General features: G+C 50.7%; 1 protein-coding gene across 4 annotated transcripts in view; it reads right to left on the reverse strand.

The window, feature by feature from the left end:
• LPIN1 (lipin 1) overlaps nt 1-26,273 on the reverse strand; it is a 113,258-nt gene that overhangs the window by 7,950 nt on the left and 79,035 nt on the right. For 3 of the 4 annotated variants that reach the window (XM_010989678.3, XM_010989677.3, XM_010989679.3), the window contains 10 exons: nt 26,125-26,218; nt 25,268-25,458; nt 24,094-24,187; nt 23,261-23,330; nt 20,275-20,367; nt 16,993-17,072; nt 11,755-11,881; nt 10,411-10,559; nt 9,842-9,928; nt 2,900-3,052 (listed from right to left, as the gene is read on the reverse strand). In XM_010989678.3, the coding sequence (XP_010987980.2) occupies nt 2,900-3,052; nt 9,842-9,928; nt 10,411-10,559; nt 11,755-11,881; nt 16,993-17,072; nt 20,275-20,367; nt 23,261-23,330; nt 24,094-24,187; nt 25,268-25,458; nt 26,125-26,218 (1,138 nt within the window). The remainder of the gene's footprint in view (nt 1-2,899; nt 3,053-9,841; nt 9,929-10,410; nt 10,560-11,754; nt 11,882-16,992; nt 17,073-20,274; nt 20,368-23,260; nt 23,331-24,093; nt 24,188-25,267; nt 25,459-26,124; nt 26,219-26,273) is intronic. The other variant, XM_064494725.1, reaches the window with a different exon arrangement.

A 26,273-nucleotide genomic window follows, 5' to 3' on the forward strand; every position in this document is an offset into this window, starting at 1 on the left:
TCTCAAGGGTCCCTTTCAGCTTGCGTATATTTTAGAAATATGGCACACACACACACACACACACATATATGTATATATACGTATGTATACACCCTGCATATATTTTAGAAATATTCTTCTGTACCTACCCAAAACGTAATTAGATGATGATGGTGGTGATAATGGAGAACCAAACTGAGTGTCAGTTTGGCTGGTCCTGGCTCTGCATGGACTTCTGTGGACTCCAGAACCAGCCTTAGCACTAAAAGGGACTCTCAGTCTATACACAGACACATGAGTGACCGTGTGACTAAAAGTCTCAAACCTTCAATCTACTTGAGGGAAATCAACCCCATTCAACTTCCTGTTTCAATCTCTCTCCCTCACACACACTCTCACAAACGTATGCACGTGTATACGGGAGGAGGACGTGGCACGCATACGCAGGGGGTAAGTACGGCACAGTGAGAAAGCCCCTCCCCGGCCCCCTCCACCCAGTGCTTTGAAGGTGCCAAGGGTCCTTGTTTGGCCGTAAGGCCGCCCAAGGAGCAAGTTGTGGGGCTGCTGAGAACACAGTGTGGTGCAGATTGCTCCTTGGCGATCTGGTAGAGAGAGCCTAGCATTATGGGATCTGAATTTGCAAACAGTCACTGGTCACTCAACTCAGCCTGGAGGTAATTTGACTCCAGCAAATGACTGTCATTTATCCAAGTCTCACTAGCTCAGAAAACCCCAAGGGGAAATGCAGTTACTTGCAGAAGAATTTCTTCTTTCCTGGGGACAGAGGGCAGCCTCGGCTGTTGCCTAGCTCCAGAATTTCAAAACTGCCCAGTGACCCAGAGTCACGGGAATTAGCAAAGGCTAATTCACCCACGCATCAGTGGGACACCCCCCGCATGAGCCTGGGCCACGCTTGGTAGGAATGTCCGCTTTACTGACAGACAGCTTATGAAAATGACCTGAGTCACTGCGTCACCACAATAAGGTGGCAGGTAACTAAAAAGAATCCCATGGCTCAAAGCCAATTTCTACTTTAACAGGAGAAGCTCCTGAACAATGTGATGAGATGTGTCAAGCAGATTCTCTCAACTTCTTTCAGACAGATTTCCTAGAGCCCCAGCATTTCAGAGCTGAAGAGACCCTTGGGATCATCTGATCCCACCCTCTCATCTGGCATTTGAGGTAACAGACCCAGGACGGGGGACACCCACTAGTCACGCCATCAGTTAGTTGCCAAAGGGCATCAGAGCCCGGGGCTCCCGGTCCCTCTTCAGAACCCGCTGCCATCCTGTGCGGAGAGCTTGTCCTGGCCGACTGTGCCTACCTCTTCCCCAGTCACTTTCCTTCCCATTTAAACCCAGGCAGCACAATCAGAACTGGGCCCGGTTTAAGTGTCTTGCTAGGGAAGGCCATTCGTGCTCACAGCAGACTCACCCATCGGTTCTAGAAAAGCTGCAGGACAGCTGACACAGAGGATGGCTCTGGCAAGAACACAGGGCTACAAGGGCCAGGCTGCTGGCCGTGGCCATCAGGAGGACCTCCGTGTCCCCAGAGGGAATACAAGTTGTAGGGGTTAGTTAATTGGATTTTTTTAAATAGTTTTAAATATTTAAATAATATTTAAATAAAGAAAAAAATGAAAAGGATCACCTTAAATGTATTTTCAGTGGGAGGACGTCAGAGAAACATCAACTTTTTCCTCTCCCTGGCAAAGCCTCAGTACTTAACACATGCTAATGAGTAGCTTGTCACAAAGTGTCAACACAATGCAGTGACACCATTTCATTAAAATATCTGGACTTCTGTTGAGATTGGCACCACTGTGACAGCTCTCCGGACTTGAGATACACTGTGGCATCCACAGGTATGGCCCCAATTTCCTCCCTGGAATATGCAAGTTTCAAAGTAAGATCTCTTACTATGGGAAAAAAATTTACTACTCACACAAAACAAAGTTGTGATGGAAAAGGTATCTGTAGACCTCAAGAAAAATACTCAAGAGGAATCAACTTGGCGCTTTGGGCCCATCTGGATTCTTCCCTTGTTTGCACGGTTAGCAGCAGTAAACAGCTAATCTTGTCCTTAAACTGAGACAGAATCATGCTAAAGCCTCTCACTGGCTCTTGAAGACACAACTGTATGATACTTACAATCAGCCTCTGGCAGGACTGATGGCCTGTTACCACCACAACAGATTATGTGTTGGGAGCAGCAGCGGGACACTGCCCTGGGCCTCGAGCCCCAGGGAGGCCGCTGCTCTCCTGCCCCACCCAGGAGACCAGACGCAGTGTGGCTTGGCTGCCCTGAAGGCAAGCATGACGGGGAGGGGAGGAGGGTCACCAGGAATGGGCTGGTGGTCCATTAAAATCACCAGTGTGAGCAGCCCTCGCAGAGAGGATGTGTTCGTTATAGGAGTCCCGGGCCGGGGGGAGGAGGGGTGGCTGCCAGAGTGGCCGCTCAGCCCAGCCTAGGTCCAATCAGATGGGAGGCACGCTGATGCTCGGAGTTGTGAAGACTCAGGCCAGCGAAGCAGTGAGAGGGGCAGCTCCCCTGAAAAGGAGGGCAGTGCGTGCAAAGGCCCAGAGGAGAGACCATGTCTCTGGACAAGAGACAGCTCAGCACGACTGAGTCCTAGAAACTGGAGACAGTGAGACTGGGGAGGGGGACGAGGCAGGTGGTGAAGAGCCCGAGACGCCCAGCTCACAGGCGTGGACTGTCCCGAGAGCCGGGACCAGCCAGCGGAGGGTGCTGACGGGTGTCGAGGCCAGACCAGCACCCCAGGAGGGGTTTTCTGGTGCCCGCCATGGAGCGGGGGTGTTGGCTGGGAAGATGGGCACAGGGACTAGTCCCGCCACAGTTCCGGGGAGGAGGAGGGAGGGCCTGAGCCGGCCCCGGACCAGGCTGGGGAGCGCGCGCCCACCTGTGCAGGGCGGAGAAGAGGCTGCTGGGGCTCAGGAGCAGCGGTCCCTGCGGCAGCACCGTGCCCCGCTCGTTGACCCAGTGCAGGTAGCCCCTCGTCATGTCCGCCATCCCAATGGCCCGTGCTGAGCAGTAGAGAAACTTATACCCGTTTCTGAAAAAGAGACAAAACACTCCCGGTTACGGGCATCACGCCAGGGAACCGTTCTGCACGCCGGCCTCCGATCGGCTTCACGAAGGAAGGCGTCGCTGCGCGTTCCCTCCCCGGCCAAAGCCGCATTCTATCAAGTCTCATTTTCAATTGAGAAGGAAGCCTGCAAGCATCTCTCAGTCGTCTACTAAGCACCTTCATGGCCCTCACATTGCTTAATCCTCACAGGAACCCTGTTCACAGTAGGTATTCTCCTCCTGCTTTACTGATAGGGAACCTGAGGCTGGATGCATCAAACGGCCAACCTACCTGCACCCGTCCTGTTCGTGCTCCTGGTCCCTACCCCTGGCCAAGGGCCACCCAGCCACCGGTGTACAGGGCACCCCCGCCACCTGCCAACGCACAGACCTGGTGCCAGCACTGAGCCCAGCACCACCCCACGAACAACACATGTGCCAGCAACTGGGCGACTCCTGTCAGCACATAAACACGCCCCAACTCCTCTCCCCGCATCCCAAAAACAAGCCAAGCCAAGCCAACAACAACCACAAAGTAAAAATGAAAGAACTAAACCTGCTTAAGTTTTACTTCCCCAGGTCAAACCCCACGTCTCTGTTCCCTTTGCAGCAAAATTCTTTCCGAGAGCCGTGTACCTGCGTGGACTCCACTGCTACCCCACTTCCTCCCGTCAACCCGCTCCACGCAGACTCCCGGTCCCCGCCTCACTGCCCTTGTCCCCGGTGATGCCACCAGATTCAGGCATCACTTCTGACTCCTTCCTGGTAGCATCCAACACAGGTGACCACACCTTCTTCTAGAATGCCTTCTTCTCCCTGCTTCCAGGACCACACAGTCTCTGGGTTTGCTCCTCCTCACTACCATTTCTTCCCAGACAAGTCTCCTCGGCTCAGTCTCCATCCAGCCTCTAAATGGACCTCACTTCTATCACTAATCTTCCATGCCAGCCCCTTATTTGACTGTGTCTCATTAATCCATAAGCCCCTGAGGGCGAGAACTCTGTGTCATTCCCTGCTGTAACCCCAGAGCCAGAAACCATGCTTGGCAAGGAGGAGACATTTAATAAACCTTTGCTGAAGGAGTAAGTGCAAACGGCCCACCTCCTGCCCGACCTACTGTTCCACCATGAATATGTTATGCGGCCAAAGGGCTTGTCTTGAGACTTGCCTGATACGTTCTTTAAAACCAAGAAATAGGAAAGCGTTAAGATGAAGAGATTCTAGAAATATCAGCTTGCTTGGAATACAGGGATGCATCTGAAAATCAAGTCACTTTTTAAATGAAACGTCTTTGTCCTTGGGTTGTCTCGTTACTGCAAAATCTTTTTTTTAAAATCACTATTTCTGTATATTGCTCTTCACATCAAAGTCCTAAAAGCTGCCGCCTTCAGGGGCCTGAGATGCTAATTTTATTCCAGGTTTGATTTGCAAATACATTTAGCAGCTTGATCATGTCCCCAGTTGTTCTCACTATGCAAGTGTTCTGCTTCAAAGGCTGTGACTAAACTTAGCTGGAAAACCAGCTCGAGGATGTCCCGACAAGAGGAATGCTGCTTGGCGGCAGCAGGGGTCACCTTTCCAGAGCCTCCGCCCTGGGAAAGCTGCGTGAAACACCAGTGCTCCTGCCAACCGCCCAGGTGGCAGTGTGTCGCCAAAAGCTTACTCTCGGCAGTGCCCCTCGCTGGGGAGCCCCTCGCTCAGAAGGGCGGTCAGCAGCAGGACACACGGGGCACTGCCACCGGCTGCTCCGGGCCGGGCTGGGGGGCTGGGGGGCTGGGGTGCCACGGGGCCCAGCACAGCCCCACCCTGAGGGAGCAGCGAGTGCTGTGGGGACCCAACAACGACAGGAACAGGACCCCAGACAGAGCGAGGTGGCCACAAGGGATCCCGGGGGAGGAAGGACAGCCCTGCCTGAGCAGGTGCCAGTGAACAGAGTGCAACACACATCGGGCCACACTCCAGAATCTCAGCAATGGGAATGGGGCTCTGGGGCAACAATGAGCCAAAAAGAAGGAGCATTCCAGGTCCAGGCTTGGTACAAATGATCTCCCCCTTTCGTCCCAATCTCTACATCCTTCTTAAAACACTCGGCCCAGAGAGACACTGAAATAGATTGGAAAGATTACCTTTGGGTAATTTGTTCCGTCTTTTACTTACTTTTCGCAGATAAGCTTCTTATTGGAGTTTCTCAATTACTAACATTTTGGACGACCTGATAAATAACTGCTGGTTGTTGGGGTGGCGGGGGGGGGGGGTCCCTACGAGGCTGCCTTGTAGGATATTCAGCATCTCTGGCCTCCCCCCTACTAGGTGCCAGGGCATGCCCCAGTCAGGACAATCGAAGATGTCCCCAGACATAGCTACGTGTCCCATGGGAGCAAAATCACCATTGAAAGCCACTGACATGGGGGAAAGGGGCCTCTGTAGCCCTGTTTGCAGTCCTGGAGGATGGACACTTGCCTGCTCCTTTAAGAATGGAAAACTCAGTGCCAAACCCAAACTCAGGCTTGTTCTCAGCCCGTCTTCAATGGCGCCCTGCCATCTGGTGCCAGCACACCCTCTGCACCGGGGCCTCCCTTTCTGGGAGCCCCACACACACCCAGCCATCTCTCAGCCCTCCTCCCACTCCTGTTTCCACCTGTGATGAGCTTTCCTCTCTTAAAACTCTGCTCATCGGATAAGGCTCAGCCCAAGTGCCACCTTCTTCAATTCCTCGTCCCGCCAATCAGAATTCGTTCCTCCTTCACCTGTGTCTATAAAACATGCATCTCTCTTCACACCTCCCCCAGTACCTCATCCCAGGGAGTGCTGTACGCCTCCTTCTGCATGATCACAAGATCCCTGAAGGGAGGGACTGTCAGCACCCACTCCAGCACCCAGAGCAGCCCCGGCACCCAGAGGGGCTGCAGTCGGAGTCAGCTAAATCTTCGGGGTTCTCACGGAAGCCTGGCCTGGAATAGCGTGCTCGGCTGGAGGACACGCACACTTGTGACTTCAACCACACAACCCAGCAGCAGGGCACTTCTGGGCGAGCAGTGGCCTAAGGGGGCGTCTACTCCATCCTCATCTTAGAGATAGGGAAACCCAAGCTGGGAGTGGGGGACGGGGTCTGAGGGTCTACGGTGAACACAGGTCTCCTGACTCCCTCACGCACACTGCGAGGTGCTCTCCCTCATGGGCAGACGGCAATGATGCAGTAACTCGGAAGATCTGAGGTGAGTGAAACGAACAACCGCTGTGAGCAGGAGAAGCAGAAAGCTCCTAGCGAGTCTGCTGATGATCATTTCCCATTTTCTGCATCCCGGCTTCAGGTGATACATTCCTCAGGCCACGGATGAACTAATCTACCTATGGAGACACAGGAAGCTTTCATTCCTGCTAAGTCATGGATGCACTGGGTCCCGGTTACACGATTATAAAAATATTTATCAAGCAAAGTAGAAAATTAGAGCAATTATTGCCCATCCTTAGCCCCCCAAGTCCCCACTGGCCCAGTGGGCTAGACATTTTAGGAAACAGGCTTTCTTTACTTCCCTCCTACTTACTGAATACGTGCATGTGAAGATGAGGGAGTCTCATGTATCTTCCATTTATATCTGCTATAGTTCTGTTTAATCAATAACCAAGTCAGGTTTCTAAAATCAATAACGCAGCAAGCTTTATATCCTCTCTATGAACAAGGTAATAATCAGCCTGACAGATCATTTCTCACAGGCTGACTTATTCAAACAAGTAATTACATTTGGCAAAAAAATAAATAAAACTGCCCTCATTTTTCCGTTGTCTCCAAACAAGCGGCTCTCTGCAAGGCTGGTTTTTCCATTAGGAAAATACTGCAGTACATAAAATTCAAGGAAAGCAGCGTCTGGTTAAGCGTGATCAGTCCCCAAATCCTAAGTTAAGTGGCATCTTCTTCCTGGTACTCAGTCATGCTAAACATTTCCCTCAATGTGTCTCCGGGTAATAAGAAATATGACATCAAGAGATATGACCTTTCACCAGTTCTCAATCCCTGCGCTTTTCCAGCCGCAACTGCCTAAGACCTGGGGGAGATGGCCGGTGAGATGGGTATTCGCTCTAAACAACAGTCAGCTACAAAAGCTAAGCTGTGTCCAGCCGGGGCTGGGACCCCACGAATGGCACAAAGGCCATCAAGCCAGGCCGAGCCCTTGGGTGAAAGGCAGCCCAGAGGAGGAGGACAAGAGAGCTGCCCGGGGCTCCACTTCTGGCCTGGAAAGGCTTCGTGGGGACCACAGTGTCTGAGCCAGGCACTTCAGGCTGAAAAAACACAAGAGGCAAAAATCAGAGGGAGATGCAGGCCAAGCAGAAGCCATCATGACATACAAAGGCGGGAAGATGGGAAAACGGAGCCAGGGGTGGGGAACAGTCAGCCTGGATTCACACAAAAAGGTCTGGGGAGAAGCAGCAGAAAATAAGGAACCAGCAGAAGGCTGACCCGAAACTGCTAGGTTTTGAGAGCCACACCGAGGAGCCTTCCACCTCCCAGAGCCCCCGGAGGCCACGGCCGAGCTGCGTTGAGAGCCAGTGCCCTGAACACCATGGGGCTACCTGGCCAGGCGCCACCGAGGACACACACCAAACTCGGTGAACGAGTAAGCGTCAAGCTCCTTCCTTGCGGTAACTCAAGTGCCCTGTAATTCCCGGATCCTCACCCGCAGATCTGAACCATTCTAAATCAATTCAGCAAATGAAGGAATGATCCCTCAACTTTACTTTTCAAGAAGATACCTTTTCTGGGGAAACTCAAGAGAGACACAAATCAAAACTAAAAAAAATAGCAGCAGCAGTAATAGTGGCTTCTTTTTTCCCCTAATGTTATAGTAAGGACAGGAATAGACGTATGTTCCAAAAACCAAAATCAATCAGGCTGTGAACCACCACTTGGTATCCTGACCCCAGGGGTTTCTTTCAACTCAAAGTAGAGACAGGTTTCAGCGTCTGGCCACTGTGGCAGCTCATCAGTGGATTAATCCTTCGAAGTGAAGAGATGGCCGTGGGGAGGCTGTGGGAAGGCTCTGCACACACCGTCCACAGGAGCAGGACCGGCAGAAGCCCTCAGGGGGCAGTTCGGGAACATTCCGAACCCTCCCACGTGCCCAGCCTCTGACCGGCAACGCTGCTTCGGGGACTCCGCCCTGCAGCTCTTCCCTAAGTGCTGTACCCTCTCCACTTACTCACAAGCTCACTGGACATAACAAACCCTTTCTGTACACGCTGACTGCACCACTGTCGGACAGAGTGAAAAACTGGAAACTACCTGCCATGTTCATCAACGGACGACCAGTTGAATACAGTGCGGTTTATCCATAGCATACAATTTTGTACCGTGGTTAAGAAAAATGAGGTAAACCTCACACGTAATGAAACAGAAAAATACTATTATTAAATAATGTGGACATGCGGCAGGGGGTGGGGAGCACATAAGTGAATTTTAAATACAGACAGAACCAGTCTGTTCACAGTACTTCTCCTGGTGCATAACGTACTTGTAGCTTGTAACATAGCTTGGTGATGGGGCAGGAGGAAGAAGATGTGACCTTTGTATTTTTACATTTCTCTAGTTTTTCTTATTTGTTTTATTTTTTTTAAAGAAGCACCTATTACTTTTATAACTTCTTAAAGATGAAACGTAGAAAAGTAAAGTCAAACCAAGCCGGGCATCTAAGAAACCAGAAGCTTTCAATCCCGCCAGGATGTGAGGGCCTCCCGGCGCCCGCCCCCACTGGAGTGCGAGGTCCGGAGGCCGGACTGGGTCTACTTCCTCATCATCCCAAACTCCTGTCCCAGGAACAGGCACACCACAGGCGCTCAATAAATGCTGGATACATGAATGGATGAGGAGCAGGGGAGTCTACTTCACTCATCTGTCCTCAAAGTACCGGCAAGAGCTTTGACTGCCTGTCCCCCATCGCCACTGTCACCATCACCGTGGGCCAGAGGTGAGCACATCAGGGCGGGAACCCCGTCAGCCCAAGGCACCTCCCTGCCCTAACAAACTGGTGGACAGAGAGCCGTGCAAGGAGAGGTTTCACTTACATGAGAGACTCTAGTTCACAGAAAGATGGAGAAAAGGTGTGACAGAGCACAAGCCAGTGTCAGGGAGGCCCTGGGCTCTGAACCCTGGAGACGGACCAGAGCAGAAGCAATGGGCTGGGAGCTGGGTCCACGGGGGTTTCACTGAGCTATGCCTGTTAGCAGCTGCAGGAATCTGGACTAACTATTTTAACTCTCTGAGCTTAGGAATGATAACTTGCTTTTCAGGAGTACTATGAGAACTAAGTGAGGTGACACATGCCCGACACAAGAGAGCCACCGAACTGCTCTCCCACCCTGACGTCCCAGGCATGGGCCTGTCAGCAGGGGCTCCCCGGGCCAGGTGGGCAAGCCGCACGCTGCTGGGTGGCCCACAAAACCTGCTCAGAATCTGCACCTTTTTAGCCTAAAATAAATCACTCGGCATACATGAGACTCCCTTCCTCATCCGATCATCTGACACTCGGGGGCGTGAACGGAACCTCAATCTCTCCCCAACGCACCATCCTCCTTCTCCGCTCATTTTCAACTCCCCTATCACTTCCTTTCTTGCCCTTTGCAAGCTGAATTCAAACTTGGAGTTGGTGGGATTCACCGTGCGCTCAGGACCCTCCACCCCGCCCCCCGCCGACCCTCCCTCACAGAGGGGCACGCGTTTGTAAGCCAGCCCAGCGGGAAAGGCTCCGTGTGCAGAGGGCCACGCGCCGCGGCTGCGACTCACTGGCTCACTTTGTGGTACAGCTTGGCAATGCCCTGGTGCGTCCAGTCCTTCCCGAGGGTGGGCAGAATGTGGCCAAGAGTATCTGATCTAAACAAAACCAGAAACGAGAGCGGTAAAGTGAAGATAGCATCGGAAAAGGGAAAAAAAGTCTACCCCGATTCCTCGCACTGTACATGTATCACAAAAAAATGCAGGTGAGATCTGTTGCTTGCTCTCTGGGTAGAAAACCAGAAACTGAAGTCATCGCACGAGAATGCTCGTGGAGGGATGTTAAGATCTGAGAGGGCACCTTCTGTGTGATCATCCGTCAAGTCCTTGACTTGCTAAACCAAAGTGAAAGGGCCACGCAGGAACGCGTGCTCCAGAAGCACCCACTCAAGCCACAAAAGCAGGGAACAGAGCCCAGAGGGAAGCGAGCCCCGAGTCCTCACTGCAGCTGTTTAATTCAAGGAGCTACGACTCCAGGAGCAGCACCGACCGCCCCAGAAACTGAGCTGCACCGGCCCCATGACGCCCCAGAAGGAGGATCTGAAACTCCAGCTCCAGGCCGCCGAGCCAGTGGGGCCCACCTGGTGATGGTTCCATCAATGTCAGAAATGATGACCTTGTCGTCCCAGTTCCACAGGTAGATGGTGCCCTCGCAGCGGCACGTGCCTTGGTACTGCGTGGTGACGCTGAAGACCACGTCGTTGGGGCCGTTCTTCAATTTCAGGCTTTTCTGAAAAACATGAACTCTGCGTCCGAGGGGAAGGCCCAGGGGGAGGGACATTTGGCTTCCGCTCCCTAAGAAGCTGGATCTGGATTTTTCTCAGTCACCGCCCTAGGCCACCGTACAATTATTTCTTTCCCAGTCTTGCTCCAGACGAGGACGGGTCTTTCCAGGATTTGGGCAGCATTAGCCCCAGCTCCCCTCGCGGCCCACGGGTAACACCCCTCGCCCACGTCTCACAGGGCAAGTGACAGGCTCTGAGGCCACAGGATATCACGACTTCGGACAAGGACACACTTACTCGGGCATGACTGGGTATGAAGGGCCGTGACTGGGGAGACGGATCTAAGCCAAGCGTGGAAATATGTTGCCTGAAACGACCATGATTATTATTACACTGACACAAACTGGAAGAAAGCAAGTCTCCATCATCAGTGACACTTCACATCCAGAAGCATACAGTCTAGACCCAAGGAAAGCACACCAGGCTCAGACAGCAGAACCCCTTCCTGGCGGTTCTGAGTCTCCGCACTGGGACCCTCCAGTAGAAGCCAGTCCAGGTCGCCCCCCGCGTTGCTGGCTGGGTCACCTGCCGCAGCCACGCAGGGACTGCCAGGCTGCAGGGTGCCCAGCCCATCTGTCATCTTTTCCCATCAAACACCATCACAGCTGAGCATGGCCCCCCAGAACTCTTAGGACAACAGCAAGAGCAGAGGCCCTTGCCCACCGTCTGCTTGTGGGAAACAGTCCAGGGAAGGAAGGGCCTGAGTAAAACTGGTGGTACATCCTCACAAAAGAGGATACTGGGACTAGGATGACCCCTTACTATTGGAAACTAAGTTCCCTCACAAGTGCTTGATCTCCCCCAATTCAGGGGATGTCTTTGGCTCAACAAGCAGCCCTCTAAAGTGGAAAGAGCCCTACGAGATTCTGGTCTATTGGCCTTTTACACCTCGGGAAAAATTCGCTCCCTCAGGTTGCCTTCCTCCAACATTTGGAAACAGGAGCCTCCAGTGCTTCATCCAGGAGACGAGGGGGCGAGATGCTGAGGGGGGGCCTGGATGGGAGTTGATGGTGGGTGAAGCCACGAGGCACCAAAAGGGGGATCTGAGGCTGCGGAAGGCGGCAGAGGGTACCAGGAGCCAGAGAGCGGGAAGGCGGCCGCGCCCCCCACAAACACGGCAGGGGAAGAACGGACACTCACCAGCTGCTCGGAAGTGAGCCGCAGGGTCTTCTTGTAGCTGACGCTGGACAAGAGAGGGAGGTGGCTCGTGCTTGATGGCTTGGCAGCTGCGTGCTCTTCATCACTGGACGATGATTCATGCTTGATTCTGGAACACACGGCGATGTAATCACCAATTAGGAAATGCATCTGGGTAGCCATTAAAAATGCATTAGGCCGGAATCAATGACGGAGTCAGTGGGGTCTCTCCTGAGTGCTGTCTCTTGGGTGGTCATTTACCATATGCCCCGACACTCATCAGTGAGCTGCCTCTAAACCCCCATTCACACGCCTCCTGCATTATTCATGGGGGCGCCTCTCCTCATTCACTTCCCTGTTCACTCATGGTCGCCACTCTATTGTAACTGAGAGGCTCCCCTTCCGGACAAGCAGGGTTAAACTCCCTTCCTGCCTGGGAGGACGCTTACACTCTCCTCTTCCCCTGTCCCAGGCTGTGGGCCAAGCACGAGGACTCCAAATTTTCCCCATGTCCAAACTGACCAGCTCCCTGGACGCACGTCTCCAAGCACACAATTCCAACTTGGGGCCCCAGGACCTACAAGCAAGTGCCAGTGAAGCCACGGAAGACTGCCATCCTCCTCCAGAATCCCTAAGCTGGTTGCCAGGAGCCAGGTCTGCACCTTATTCAGCTGCACAGAATCCACAAGCCACTTCTGTGCTCGTAGGGGGCTGGGAGGTGTGGGTGGGAAGCTGGCCCACTTCCCTTCAATAGCTCATATAAAGCATCTCAGGAATTAGCTGTTCCCTGGATTCATATCCTGCTGCTGCGTAACCCCCAGCCCAGCAGCACTAGATCTGCTCCCAGGACAATTCTCTTTAAAAATGCCCAAACACCATACCAAGTGCCTCATAAACGTGTATTAGGCTAAATGGAGAAAGCTGAGCGCCCCGAAGCAGGCACGTCGCAACTCCTCGGGTGCACGTTGTCCTGCAAAGCGTCCTGCTCAGCACAGCCCTTTACCCAAGGCTGATGCACGTGGGGGGGGTCCATCTTATCTTTTTATCTCAGTGGGCTTTTACCTTGCCCTCCTACTCCCTCATCTTCCCCTTACCTCCTCTTCCCTTCCACCAGAAAATGATCAGGTATTTCCTATGTAACCTGTTGCAATCTTACCCCACGTGTTCATTCCAGAAGCAGTTCCTGCAATCCAGTACTGCCCCAAACTGGGGCAGATGAGAGGGAGGACACCGTTACCCAGCAGCCCACTTCTCTGTTCCTTCTACTGGCTCTTTCCACATCCAGAATGAGTCCCCACCCCACCCCACCCCACCCCACCGAGCGCCTCACGGGCCTTGCAAGAGGCTGCTGTGGGCTGCAGGCTGGCAGACTGGGGGCTCACCCTGCCAATGCTTCTTGGCACTATGCCAGGCGTGGGGGCTCCAGCAAACAGCCTGGCCCCTGCTCTCCTACGGGCTTTCTGTCTAAACACAACACAGCAGGACAAGTGCGATGCCAGGATGTCCAGAGCGGCTGGACCAGGGCCCCAGGAGCTGCTCAGAACAATGTGGGCTGGAGTCACAGACGTCAAGGGGACACAGCCCTTGGTGAAGGAGTGTGGGAACATGTCCACAGAGACAGAGCACATGGGCTCAGTTGGTCCATGGGGGTGCTAAGCTCCATGTGGATGAATCAACAACACTCATGGCCAGGTTCGAGGTGGACTGGGGCTGGCACAGCAGTGAGAACCTGAGAAGCCTGGGTCTGAACCCCAGGGACTTCAGGCTGTGTTATCTTGCTCAGATCACTTTTCTTTCAGATCTGATTTCCTCATCTTAAAATGCAGAGGAGCAAACAGCATTCTAGCCACCAAGAAATTCAGGATGCTGGCATATAACACACAGAAAGAACGGGACTGGGAGACATGGGTCCCAGGAAAGGCCTCAAGACCACAGGACCCCTCTCTGGGTCTCAGTGGCCCATCTGTAAAATGACACAAAAGTGCCTTCCGGTTCCAACCCCTGCGGATCCTATGAACGGTGCTGGTACTTCTGAACCAATAACCTAGAGGTTTTCCAAAGACAGGCAGGCATGGTCCTGGAGCCAGTCAGCCTGGGTGGGAACTCAGGAGAGGAGGCTGCGGGGCCCCTCATTGAACTGGAAAATGTTTATGCTCCACGCCAATAGTTTGGAGTGAAATGACATCCAAATGTGAACCAGAGCTCTTGGTGACAACAGATTGATGTGTGCCTCTGCTGGTGGGATGCGGAAGCAAGGCAGAATAGCTGTTATTTCCATCTGCTGCTTTGAAGGAAAAAACCAAAACCCTAAATCCGTGCAGCATGCATGCCACGTTTGAGGGAGCACAGAAAGGAAAACACAGATCCAGAAACTGAGATGGGAGTGGTCCAGTTGGCTGCGGGTGGTGCCAGGCGAGGGCAAGTACACTGTCATCTGCGAACTTGGCCACCCCAGCCCCCGCCCCTCACCCCTTGCTTTGCAGCGTCTACAAGAAGCAACAGCACAAAACAAAAGGGCTCATCCCACTCAAGTGTCTGTGTTCAGGAGCTGTGAACAGCATCTAAGTTAGCACTTGTCAGTGTACATTTTTCAGTGGTATTTTAATGACTTGCATGGTGACAAGCTGTTTGCTCAATTATGAGACTTCAGGGACTGTTCTGTCAATCACAAATCTGTCAATTAGCAGAGCACTCCAACACTTTTTTTTCAGTCAACTGCATGAATCTAATTAGGAGACTAAAAGTCTAGGACACCAGCAAAAATGAGAAGATTTACATTGCTCAAAAGAACTTTATATGAAGACTTTGCACAATCTTAAATCCTTTTCACAGAAGTCAAGTCTTCATTTTTCAAGTTTAATCAAGAAGCATAGTGTGACCAGCGCAGAGTGCTCTGTAGTCGGGAGAAGCACTGTTGTCAACGTCTGAATAGGATCGTATCAGACAGTAAGAAGATCCGAAAAGTTTCAAATAAACTGTGCAGGGTGATGCTCCCACTAGGGAAGAGCTGCCGAGGCGTCCTGCCCCCGCCCTTGGCCCACCCCGCGGCCTCCAGGAGCCGCCACGCCGCTGCCGGAAAGGAGAATACAGACCCTGCACCAGCCACCACCATGTTCTGGCCCGCCAGAGCTTCTCTGAGCCTCTGGCCTGACTTCCCCAGGCCTCAGGCTGGCAAACTGCAGGGTGGATTTGGCAAACATCCTGCATTTTGCCATATAGTGGAGTATAATTTTAAACCATTTGAAACTGCACGGTTAGGTTGAGCACGTGTCCTCTGGGTCACCACAGAGCCACCTTCCTGACCATCCCGATATTGTCGCCACAGGCACAGCCCGGGTGGCCGTCGGGTCTTCCATCCTGGATCTCCTTTCTCATGAAGCTGCTGGGAGGATTAAATGAGCCAGCGTCAGCGGTGTGGGTGTCACGCTCATCCCCACGTCACAGATGGAGGAGGAGACGCTGAAGGGCTGATGAATTTGTCAAAGATTACAGAGAAGGCCGAAAATGTCCCGGCTCGTGCCGCCTTTTGTGTTTGGAAGTTACCGCAGAATAGAGAGGTTCTCAAAAAGAGTCCCAGGAGAGCAGGGCACATCCAGGGCAGCGAACTGCTGGTTTCAATTCCTTGGAACAGAAAGGCTGGCATCTGCTTGTGGCCCCTCCTCGGCCGCTCTGGGCATGGCCATCATGCTTATTCCTTCACTCAGATACGGAGAGAAGGACTCCAAGCCTGACTCCCAAGTCCGCTGTGTACAGCCTGCTGCTCCCCACGACTACGAGTCAACACCACTTGCTGAAAACCCACTGGCTCCCATCCTGGCTGCTCTCCACCCACTCGGGACTGCACAGCCTCAGCCCGAGCTCCACCTTGAACAAACCTGCCTTCTCCCTTCCAAGCTCACTCAAAGTACATTCAAGATTCCAGGTGCACTCAAGATGATACCCAGAGAGTTGTGCTTGAAAGCCCCTCCCCAGAGACTGAGCCAGGGATGGGGAGTGAAGAATAGGAAAGAAGCACACGAGCTCTTGGGCCCTGCTCCCGTCAGTGCAGACGACAGAGGGGCCAGTGGGAAGGAGCAGGGCCAGGGCGCCACCAGGGGAACAGAAGGGGTGTCTCCCAGTAACATCCCCGCCAAGAGCTGGGCCCGCCAGGCAGAGTCCTCTTCAAAAGCAGCTTTATCAGCTCCTGCACATGCTTCCCCACAGAGGATGATAAAGAAATCAGACTGTTTTCTCCTTGACACCTCCATGGCTTTCTATTTCCAAAAATAAATTCTAGAAATAAAATAATTTAAGATATAGAGCTATGGCCAGGAATGAATCCAAGGACTCGAAATCTAAGCCCGCGCCTCCGATGAATCAACAACGTGCTGGGGAGATCTCATTATTTCAGTGACAGCAACAACACGTGAGAAATATCCGCTCTGTGTCAGGCTCTCGGCCTCCTAGGTGCAAACAGGATTAAGGGATGCACCCTGCCTTCAATGAATACGTGAGCATTTTCTGCCTGCCAAATAAGAAATGCAATCCTGGGTTTCTTAAGCATGGAAAGGCGACGTCTCATGTAAAAGGTGTTACACTGGCTGAGATCACTGTCAGTATGTAATCTCACAATCAAATCAGTGGCGATGGCACTGCCCTCAGAGAAGTTACCTCAAATTGCACATGACTAGGTTGCCTTGAAGACAAAACACTACTAATGTGGATCCGTATTATCAAAATCCAATGTTTCCTATTCAAGCTAATACGAACCCCTATCAATACTTAGAAAAGCATCACTGTAAGACCTGGTAAGTGTTTACTGTAGAAAAAAGGCAAGTTCCTTCAGAAGGGAAACTTGTTTTCATGTCACTGTTAACGCTGTGGTTCAGCCACATCATCAGCATCATTTACCACCGCGACCGCTACGGTTACTGCCTTCTGTGCATTGAGGGCTGTCGTGTGCCGAGACCACGACGGACGCTCTAGTTACAGTATCTCACTTAAGCCTCACACTCACTGCGGAAATTCGGTATCTAAGGGAGCGATTGCGTCCATCTGATTAACGGGGACATCAATTTAAGTAAACTGCTCCAGGTCAAGGAGTAAATGACGGAGCCAGGGCTGGAACCCAGGTCTGCAGCCCAGGTCTGTCTGGGCCCAGGGCCTGGGCTATTCAGGGAAACTTATCAGCATCTGCTGGGCATGTGCCGTGACCCTGGACACAGAATGGAGCCGCACCACCCCGAGATGACCGGCACGTACCTGGTGGCCATGCCGAGCTGCGGCGGCTGCTCCCCAGTACTGTGGCTCTTTCCCGCCAAACACTGCTCTGGCTTACTCTCCTAGAGAAGACGATGGGAAAGAATCATGGACACACCAAAGGGAAACACCTACGCAGCAGCTGGTGCTCTGTGATGGGCCCCCCAAGCCCAGGGCGAGCCCCAGGGCCTTCCCCAGCGGCACACCCCTCAGGGATGGCAAGTCCTAGTCCCTCCTTCGTTTACAAGTCTACAATTAAGCCGAGAAATATTTTTGACAGAAATAAGTCTGTTTTCCATAAGTGTCTGTGGCACTAAACCAAGCTTCATAATCACTGTAGCTTATGCAAATGCTTTATCGAGGGCTGCTTGGATACGCGAGGGCTTTCAAAATATTTTCTTATAATTGCTGATAGAAATGCCTGAAAATATTTTCACACCATATTTTGCTTGAGAAAAACATGGATGCATTCTCTTTCTCAACACTGTATAGTCTTAATAGAAGATGCTCTGTTAATGAAAAGAGCTTTGGAATTCTAAGAGCTCTGGGCCCAGTCCTGCCTCTCTGGCTTAGGAACCTGGGGCAGTGATGGAACCTTTCAGAGCCTCGCTTCCTCACCAGCAACACAAGGGTGATAAGCTCCATCTCCTAACGCTGCCATGAGGACCCCAGAGATGCTGCAGGTGAATCAGAGCCTGGCCCCAGCAGGCAAGGGGGGAGGAAGACATCCACTAGCCCCACAGATGTCACAGGAAGTCAACCAGAGGCCAGAAAGAGGTATCAAAGGACAAAGGCTTTACAATCAAATCTCATCGTCTGTGGTCATTTGGTCAGGAAGTAAGTTAATGTTTTTAACGTTAATAAAGAAAATGAGTGACAGAAACAACATAACAGGGTGACCAACTTAACACATGATGGGTACAAGCTGTTTTCAAGTATTATTTAGCTTTTTATAAGCACACAAATAACTGATGTGCTGACAGGCCCAGGAATGTTTAATCTATTGAGGTGGGTAACTTAGCCACCACTATCAACAATTCTTCATTAGACTAAAGATACGTATTAGTTCAAAAATATGTATCTATCTGAAATAATGCATTTTAGTTTGTTAAGAGGTTTTTAATAGCTCTTCCTTATTCATGCAGGCATTCATTCCCCTCAGTTCAAACTAATGAGAATCTGGATACTCTGCAGTAAACAGGTCTCTGAAATGGCCTTCTGCCTAAATTCTAGAACATTCTGCTCTCTGTAAGAGACTCAGAAAGGCCCTTTATGCTTCAAGTCTCCTAAAGTAAAGCATATGATCACTCTAACATGTTTATGCCCCTTGAAGATAATGAACAATCATTGAAACTCAGGCACACTAACAGAAAATGCCAAAGAACAATTTTATTTTGATAAAGTCCTTCCAACAGACTCTTTCCTTTTGAACTAATGAAATAAACAAACTGAACCCCTGGAACACCTTTTACTTTTATAATAATCAACTTGACTGTTGTCCTTGGGGTTTCTTCACCCTATGGTCCAAAAGTATAATTAGCATTCCCTTAAATACCCGCCAAATCCCTGCTCTGGGTGCAACACAGGCACTGGGAACACCAAAGGATCAAAGCCACACACAATCTCTGCCTCCATGAGTTTAGTGTCTGGAGGGGAAAGGGATGTTAATCAAATAATCATACTAATAAATGTATAATAATAAACACAGACAAAGTTTGTGAAGGAAAAGTTCACAGGCAGGGCTATGAGAGCAGAGAACTGCAGACCAGACTAACCTGCCAAGAAAGGGCCCATTTGAGATGCTGGTTAATTAAGTTAAGAGGGGAGGGAGGGGTCCTAAGAACACTATACAGAGAAAGTAACACATGCAAAGGTCCTGGGGTAGAATGTACTTTCACCAGTGAGGCCAATGCACAGAGGGCAGAGGGAGAATGGCAAAAGGGAGGCGGGGCTAGGATACACAAGTTCTGTAGACCATGTTAAGGACATTGGTCTTAATTGTAAGAGCCCTGGGAACCCACTAAAACATTTTAAGCAGGAAGTAATATAAATTGGACCATTATCCTAAACAGACCAATGCAACTATAGACAATGAGGAAGAGAGGGTAAGAATGGATACAAATAGGCCATTTGGAAGCAGTCCTCGGAGAGAAGATGATAGCCTAGATTTGCGGGGCTGAAGATGGAGAGAAGTGGAAAATCCGAGCAATGTTTAGGATGGTAAATTGATAGGAGAAGCGAAGAGAAAAGGAAGTGTCCAGCTATGGATGGACAGGGATGCCATTCTCTGACTATGGTCCAAAAAAGGAAGAATTCACAAGAATATCATTGGTTTGATTTTAGAAATGACGAGTTAGAAGTGCATGAAGGGGCAGGGAGAGTATAGCTCAAGGAGTAGAATGCATGCTTAGCACACACAAGGTCCTGGTCAGTCCCCAATACCTCCTCTAAAAATAAATAAATCAGTAAACCTAATTAGCTCCTCCCACCAAACAATTTAAAAAATAAAAAAATTTAAGGAAAAAAAAAGTACGTGAAGCATCCACATGGAGATGTCTACCTAAGTGGTTACATAAAGGGATGTAAGTACAAAACAATGTCTCCTCTGGAAATAAAAAGGGAGTCATGGCGTGGCTGTGGGTGAGGTTGCCAGGGGAGAAGTAGGCAGTCGAGGCAGAAGAGGAGGCCCTGAGACAGCCCTTGAGGACCCACTTCTAGAGGGGCCGAGCTGGGGGAGGAACAGCCCCTGGGGGAGGAAGCCCAGGTGACACACTGTCCTGGAAGCCAAGCAAACAAAGTGCTTCAAGAAACAGGTGGAGAGGCCGGCAAAGACCTGGAAAAACTTACAGGCATTTATAGAAACAGAAACCAAGGTCATGTATATTTCAATACGCCGCTGAAGGGAAAAGACTAGTGAGAACCAGTCCACTGCTGTAAGTCTACCTCAGTAAGACTGTCCCCACCGGCAACAGGAAGATATTGAACTTCAAGGAAAATGTGAACATCAGGTTGACTCTCTTCTTTCTGCAGATGAAATGTTGCAGAGCACGAGTGACCTGACCACGGCCTCCAAGCTCAGAGGCAGCAGAGCCAGGAGGTGAAACCAACTCTCTGCTCACTCCCTGGGTCTTTCTGTTCCGCCTCCCCTCATCCTGGGGCGCTTTTTCCTGCTTCAAGTGTGCCTCCTGCACACTCAGGGTGACACACAAGCATGAAAACGGACCCCGCTACACAAAACTCAAATTTGCTGAGCTACGTAGAAATGCTCCTGTTTTCCAGACTTACCTCTTTGATTGTGGTGTTTCTTCCCCGCCACGAAAACCACCATCTTCCTCCCTTCCTGGGCATCTTATCCCTCATGATAGATTCCACCGTGGCCTGTTTCAAATGGATGGTAACATAAATAATGGAACCAAAAAAAGATCAACTTAGCACGTTCAAACCAAAGGACACGCACATGCAAATTAAAGTAACATTTAAAAAAAAAAAATCAGAGAGAACACAACATACTATTTGTGGATTAAAAATTTTTGAGAAGCAAAACCTAATGGCGTCCAAAATTACATTAAGGTAACTTAAGCATGAAGACTTAAGAAGATGTTAAAGGAATAAACAAACAACAAATAAAATACAACACAACAACAACAGAAAAAGAAAGCATTGAAAAATCATTAGTGATTAGCCAGACCAGGAGTTTTCAAATTAAAGTGGTTTATTGATTTTAAGATATTGTTATTCTCAATATGATGATTATAAAATAAAAAATGAAATGATTAATAAGGGGTCTAGGTAAACAGTTTTAAACAAAAGGTAAAATGCGCAGCATCTTTTTAGTAAATGTAAACTTCCAAATTTTGGCAAACTGAACATTAATAGATGCATTTGGTTTAAAACCTCAAGAATTAAAAAGAAAATTCACACTCTTGCCCTAAATAAACGCAAGTTGAATAGGAGACAATTAAATATTAATTAATAATTTTTTCCCAAAGAACAAAATATATATCTTGAGGCTAACTCCAGTACCAGGGTGAATGTTATCTCATTTCCCTTCCTTGGTTTACAGAACTATCTGGTAGCTGATACCTCAACTGGTAATGAAAAAAAGATTAAAGTCTTTCAACCAAACAAGCTGCAGGTAAGTGACAAGATGAAATAATTCGCATATTTAGCCTGAAGTGTGCTTCTTTTTATCATTTAAAAATCCCTGACACAAACGAAAGCCTGAATACACTAAAAAGCAAATCATGAATAGAACAATTCATAAAGATGTCAATGACCCTACTCCTCCTATTTCATCCATAAAGGAAACAAGACTCCGATTTTTAAAAAACCTAACAAGATTATTTTCAGACCTAGATGAACTGATTCTAAAGTTCATTATAAAACAAACAAAAATCGCCAAGAAGACTCACAGATCGAAGAATAATAAATAGACATAAGCCTTACTAGATAATAAAATATATTTAAAAGCTACAGTGACTAAGAGAATGCAGTGGGGCAGGAGTAAACATATTGATGGAACAGAAGACAAAGTCCGGAAACAAATCTAAACTCACAGAGGAACGTAGTAGATGATAAAGCTGTAACTGCCTATCAGTGGGGGAAAGTGTTACGTCACGAAAGGTACTGAGATGACCAGGGAGCCCTGCCAGACCCTATCAGTTGCCTCCCTGGGTGAATCATCCCCTTTTTTTCTTGCCAGCATATCCAAAACTCTGCTCAAGACTCAGACTGCACTACGTTCTGGGAAGGCAGGCCCAATTTCAGAGGAGGACCCTGACTGGTCTGCACCACGCATAACATCCCACTCCTGAGCCAAAAACTGGCTTGGAGGTGACTGTGTGACAAAGTTGTGGCCGATGAACTGTGAGCAGTCTGCCTCTATCCCTCCTACCTGGGACATGGCTGTCTGAGGCTATGGCGTGTAGAACAGTCTCTCGTGATCATAAAGGGAAAGCCAGGAGAAGCACAGGGAAGCTCACACAGACTCATCAAGACCCAAACAGCCAACCTCTAGGATTCTTATTATGTATGATAATAAACCCCTATTATTTAAGCCATTTGCAGTCACCCTGTTTCCTGCCACCAAAGCATCCTGATTCAATAACCAGCGGGAAAAAAAAATCAGTTCGGTTCCTGATACCTCACTCATTACTCTCAAAATAAAATCTAGATAAATCAAAGGTTTAAGAATGTACTAGAAGGAAAGACGGGGCGTATTTTCACAAGCTTTAGAAATGGGGACCAGGGCCATTCTAAGTGTGATACAAGACCCAGCAGCCACTAAAGATAAGACTGACAAATTCTACATACAGAAATAATTTCTATATTAGATAAACATCATAAACAGAGTCAAAAAATGATTGACAACCTATCAAAAGATTTAGAACGCCTACCACAAAGACCAATTTCTTTAAGTCCAAGAGTCCAGATAGTTCTTTCTCTGTGAACTATATCCTTTATAATCGTATTTCCATGGCACTGGTCTCTTTCCTCACTGATGCGTAAGAGCTGAGACGTGGAACATAAACATCTGTTCTGGGCCATGGACACTGTGAAGAGCCAGGCAGGGACAGATCAGAGCCACTCTGGAGAACACAACCTCAGCCGAAAGACCCAACGCTGCAGAACGGTCAATTCCAGGCAAGGCGCGGGAACCGTCGGAGGGAGAATGCGGGCACAGGGGTGAGGACAGCGGGGGCGGAGGGTGGCCTGCAGCAGCGCAGCTGCCGCTCCCCCTGCCTCTTCCTTGCAGCCACCCACCTGCTCTCACGTGCAGCGAGTGGCTGCCCAGGACCTGCACTCAATCCTCCTCGGCCAGTCGTCCCAGGGCTTGCTTCTGGGCTGAGCGATGCCTGACGCTGGCAATGGCACCTGGCACCTGGCATCCACATGGCACCTGCCTGCACCCAAGCCTGCCGTCTGCTCCCACCCTTCTCCCCTCACTGGCCTTGGGCTCTGACGGCCACACCCATCTGCTCTGCCCGCCTGTGTCCGTGGCACGGCAGATGCTGGGATAGGAATCCTGGAGGAGGCAGGACTTGGTCCAGCACTGCCGCAACTGGGAGGTTTTGCCTTGATAAGGAGGAGGGAGAAGGACACTCAAGGTGCCAGAGAGAGACTGGAGACCCCTGATGTTCATACTCATGAACTTCCAAAAAGCACAATGTCACTAACTTTCGGGTTTCTAAAATAAAAGTTCAATTCAATCACCCAGATTCATCTAACCATGATTTTTAGTGTCCCTTTTCCTTCTCGTGTTAAAGCTCACCTTTGGCAAAGGTTTCTGGAAGGCCTGCATCGCCAGGAGCAGAGGCGCTGCTGTGGTCCAGTTGTAGTACCTAACGGGAAACAGTGAAGAGACGTCAGAAGACCAAAGCTCAGACTGACGACCTTTCTCATGTCCTGAGAAGTGCTCGTGGGAGGCTCTGGAGCTCCAGCTGGGTCAGTCCTGCAGCCAACCCCTCTGGTGGTCCCCCACATGCCTGCCCTGGCAGGAGCCCCTCCTCCATCCGAACCCCCAGCGGCCACACTGAGGGGCCAAGCAGCCATCATGGCAGCAGCAGAGACGACGCGGCAGGTGACCCTGTGGCCAGCTGAGAGCAGCCCACGCCCTGCTGTGCATTGAGCCACCAACGTGGTGGGCATTTCCTGCCATGCTTCACGCCCTCAGTTAACACGTGAACACCTGGGACTTCCTCTTAGAGAAAAAAAGTTTGCCAAGAGTCTGTAAAAACACGTGCACATTGCTTGACCTCAGAGAGCAAAGCTTTCAGGAGTGGAACCTCAGTCTATTGCGTGACACTGGTGTGGAGTACCAGGCACTACATGAGCCAAGAGCCACAGGCCGAGGCAGTGACGTCACACGTTCCATCGCAAAATCTAGTGCAGGTGAACTAAAAACCCACAGGGTCTGTGGTTACGTCAACGTGCTAACTCTGTAGCAGCGCAGTATCCAGCCAATGGTGAAGAGACAATAACACATTTTAACAGAGACTTAATCATATTCATTCCTGAAGGTTAACGTCTAGGTCTGTACAGCTGAAACCCTGAAGCTGAGACGTTATCCCACGAAGGCCAAAATTACTTTCGGAAGGAACTTACTTATTTCCGATCTTCACCACGAGATTGGGGTCATCGATGAGGGCTGGGTTGTCCACAAACTGTTGATATGATACAGCTTGTTCCAGAAATGCGTCTGTGAAAGCAATCGTGGGGAAAAGGGGGAAATGTAAGGAAAATCTGGTTCAAAAAACAGGCCTGTTTTTCATGAGCTCATATTCATAGCTATCTTCTGAGAGTTCAAGCATTCCAACTGTGCAGACAATCCTATAAAATCTAGTTGTAAAGGGGGCTTCAGTTAGTCTTGGGGGTAGAGTCTGCAGAGCTGAGGGGAGGTGGGGGCAGTCGGAGGATATGGGGGAAGCTCACCCTTAATTAGGGCACATGTTTACGCGAGGAGCAGGTGTGTGGGAACCAGGATACACATGCACCTGCAGAAGCAGATGCATGCGGGGCAGGACTCGAGGTCAGGCTACCTGGGTTTAGATCAGTCATTGGTGTGAACTTGAGCAAGTGATTCATCAGCCCAGGCTCAGTCCCCTCAGCTGTAACGTGGGGACAGAGACCACGCCCACCTCCTAGGTGGTCGTGAGGATGGAGAAGGCTGTGAATGAAAGCACAGTGACCTGCCTAACCAGGTGGGGCAGAGGGGAGGGACACCCATCAGCTGGAACAGCTGAGTGAACCGACTGAGGTCTCAGGGCCACGTCACCATGTAACTGGGATGAGACGCTGAGAAACCACTTTTATAAATAGTGTGGGCACTATGCATTAATTCATTCCCTAAGCCAGCACCCTCCAGATCCAGCTGGGGAGCGTCCCAGGACTTGTTTGGACACCCTCCCCCGCCAGCACCCACACCATTTCCCCCCACACCTGCAGCGCACTGAGTTTTCCTAATGCTTAAGTTCCCACCCGCAGACGCACCTGCAGGACCAGCTCAGGGCCAAAAGGCAGCACTGTGCCCAGAAAACACACCTGACGGTGAGTGACCCCAGTGGTCTTGCTGTCGCCTGGAGCCACCTATGACCCACAGAACCCTGAGGGCAGCCAACTGCCAGCCAGCAGCTGTGAGTCAGGGGTTGTCACTAATCACACCAGAGAAAAGCGCCCTGTGGCCTGAATGGATCACAGGAGGCCGGGCTTCCAGACATTCTGACCAGCGGCCACCAGGGGGCGCTCTATGCTCGAGGACCAGCGCCACCGCCGGAGGTACCTTTGGTGATCTCCCTGTTGTCGCTGAGGCCCCCGCACAGGGAGATGGCGATGGACGGCAGGTCCCGCAGGCCGTCCGAGGTGCTCTCCACGCCACTGTCGATGCCTGAGCTGCCCACGGACTGCGGGGACTGGTTGGCTGACCGGGCTCCGTTGTCGCTGGTGTGTTTTGTGAGCCCTGAAGGATCTCCGCTGGGAAGAGCAAAAGCAGAAACTGAGTCCTTGTCTGGGGCCTGACAGGGACATCAAGTGACCCCAGCAATCAGAGGAGCAGATGACGTCCCCCACCAGACAGACTTTCATCAAAGCTCCAAGACAAAGACAGGCAAGTTAAATGTGTTACCTTAGGAGAGAAAACAATCATTTTTAGCCTGTCCATCTCCCTGTATCCTGTCTAAACACACATGAAATGGACTGAGGAGGAAGAATCCTGTCCTAAGGGCCTCAGGCCTCTGTCTTCACCCTCAAAGGAGCAGGCCCTCCCTGCAAATCTTGGGGGAACTGAAGACGGGCCCCCAACGGCCACAGGAGACTCTCCCCTAGGGAGGGACAGGGTCTTTGCCACTGACTTGGGTTGTGGGCCACTGACCACTGTGACGTGACCTCAGTGCCACGGGGAGATTGCCACGGGGAGCTGGCCTCGTGCCTACATTCCTGCTCGGAAGCCGGCCCCGGGGCTACGTCCACACACCAACGTCTACAGAGTGCACTGCTCTTATGGCTGCTCCTCACAGTGAAACGTGAGCCACTTGCTAACTTTTCTTACTCACTTTCCAATCAAACATCAGGAAAAAAATGGACTTGCAGATTAACATAAAGATTGCAGAAAATGCTACGAAGAATAGAAAGAAGTTTTACTTTTTGGGAAAATACAGGGCAGCGACTTCAGGATCCATGTCTGTGAGGTCATCCAAGTAGACGCCATCAGCACCAAGGTGTCTGCTTCGTTTGTCTGAAAGAGCGAACGGGTCAAATCAGAACACCATTCTCCCAGAAAAGACCCACAG

The sequence above is a fragment of the Camelus dromedarius genome, chromosome 15, assembly GCF_036321535.1.
Source record: "Camelus dromedarius isolate mCamDro1 chromosome 15, mCamDro1.pat, whole genome shotgun sequence".
Lineage (NCBI taxonomy): Eukaryota > Metazoa > Chordata > Mammalia > Artiodactyla > Camelidae > Camelus > Camelus dromedarius.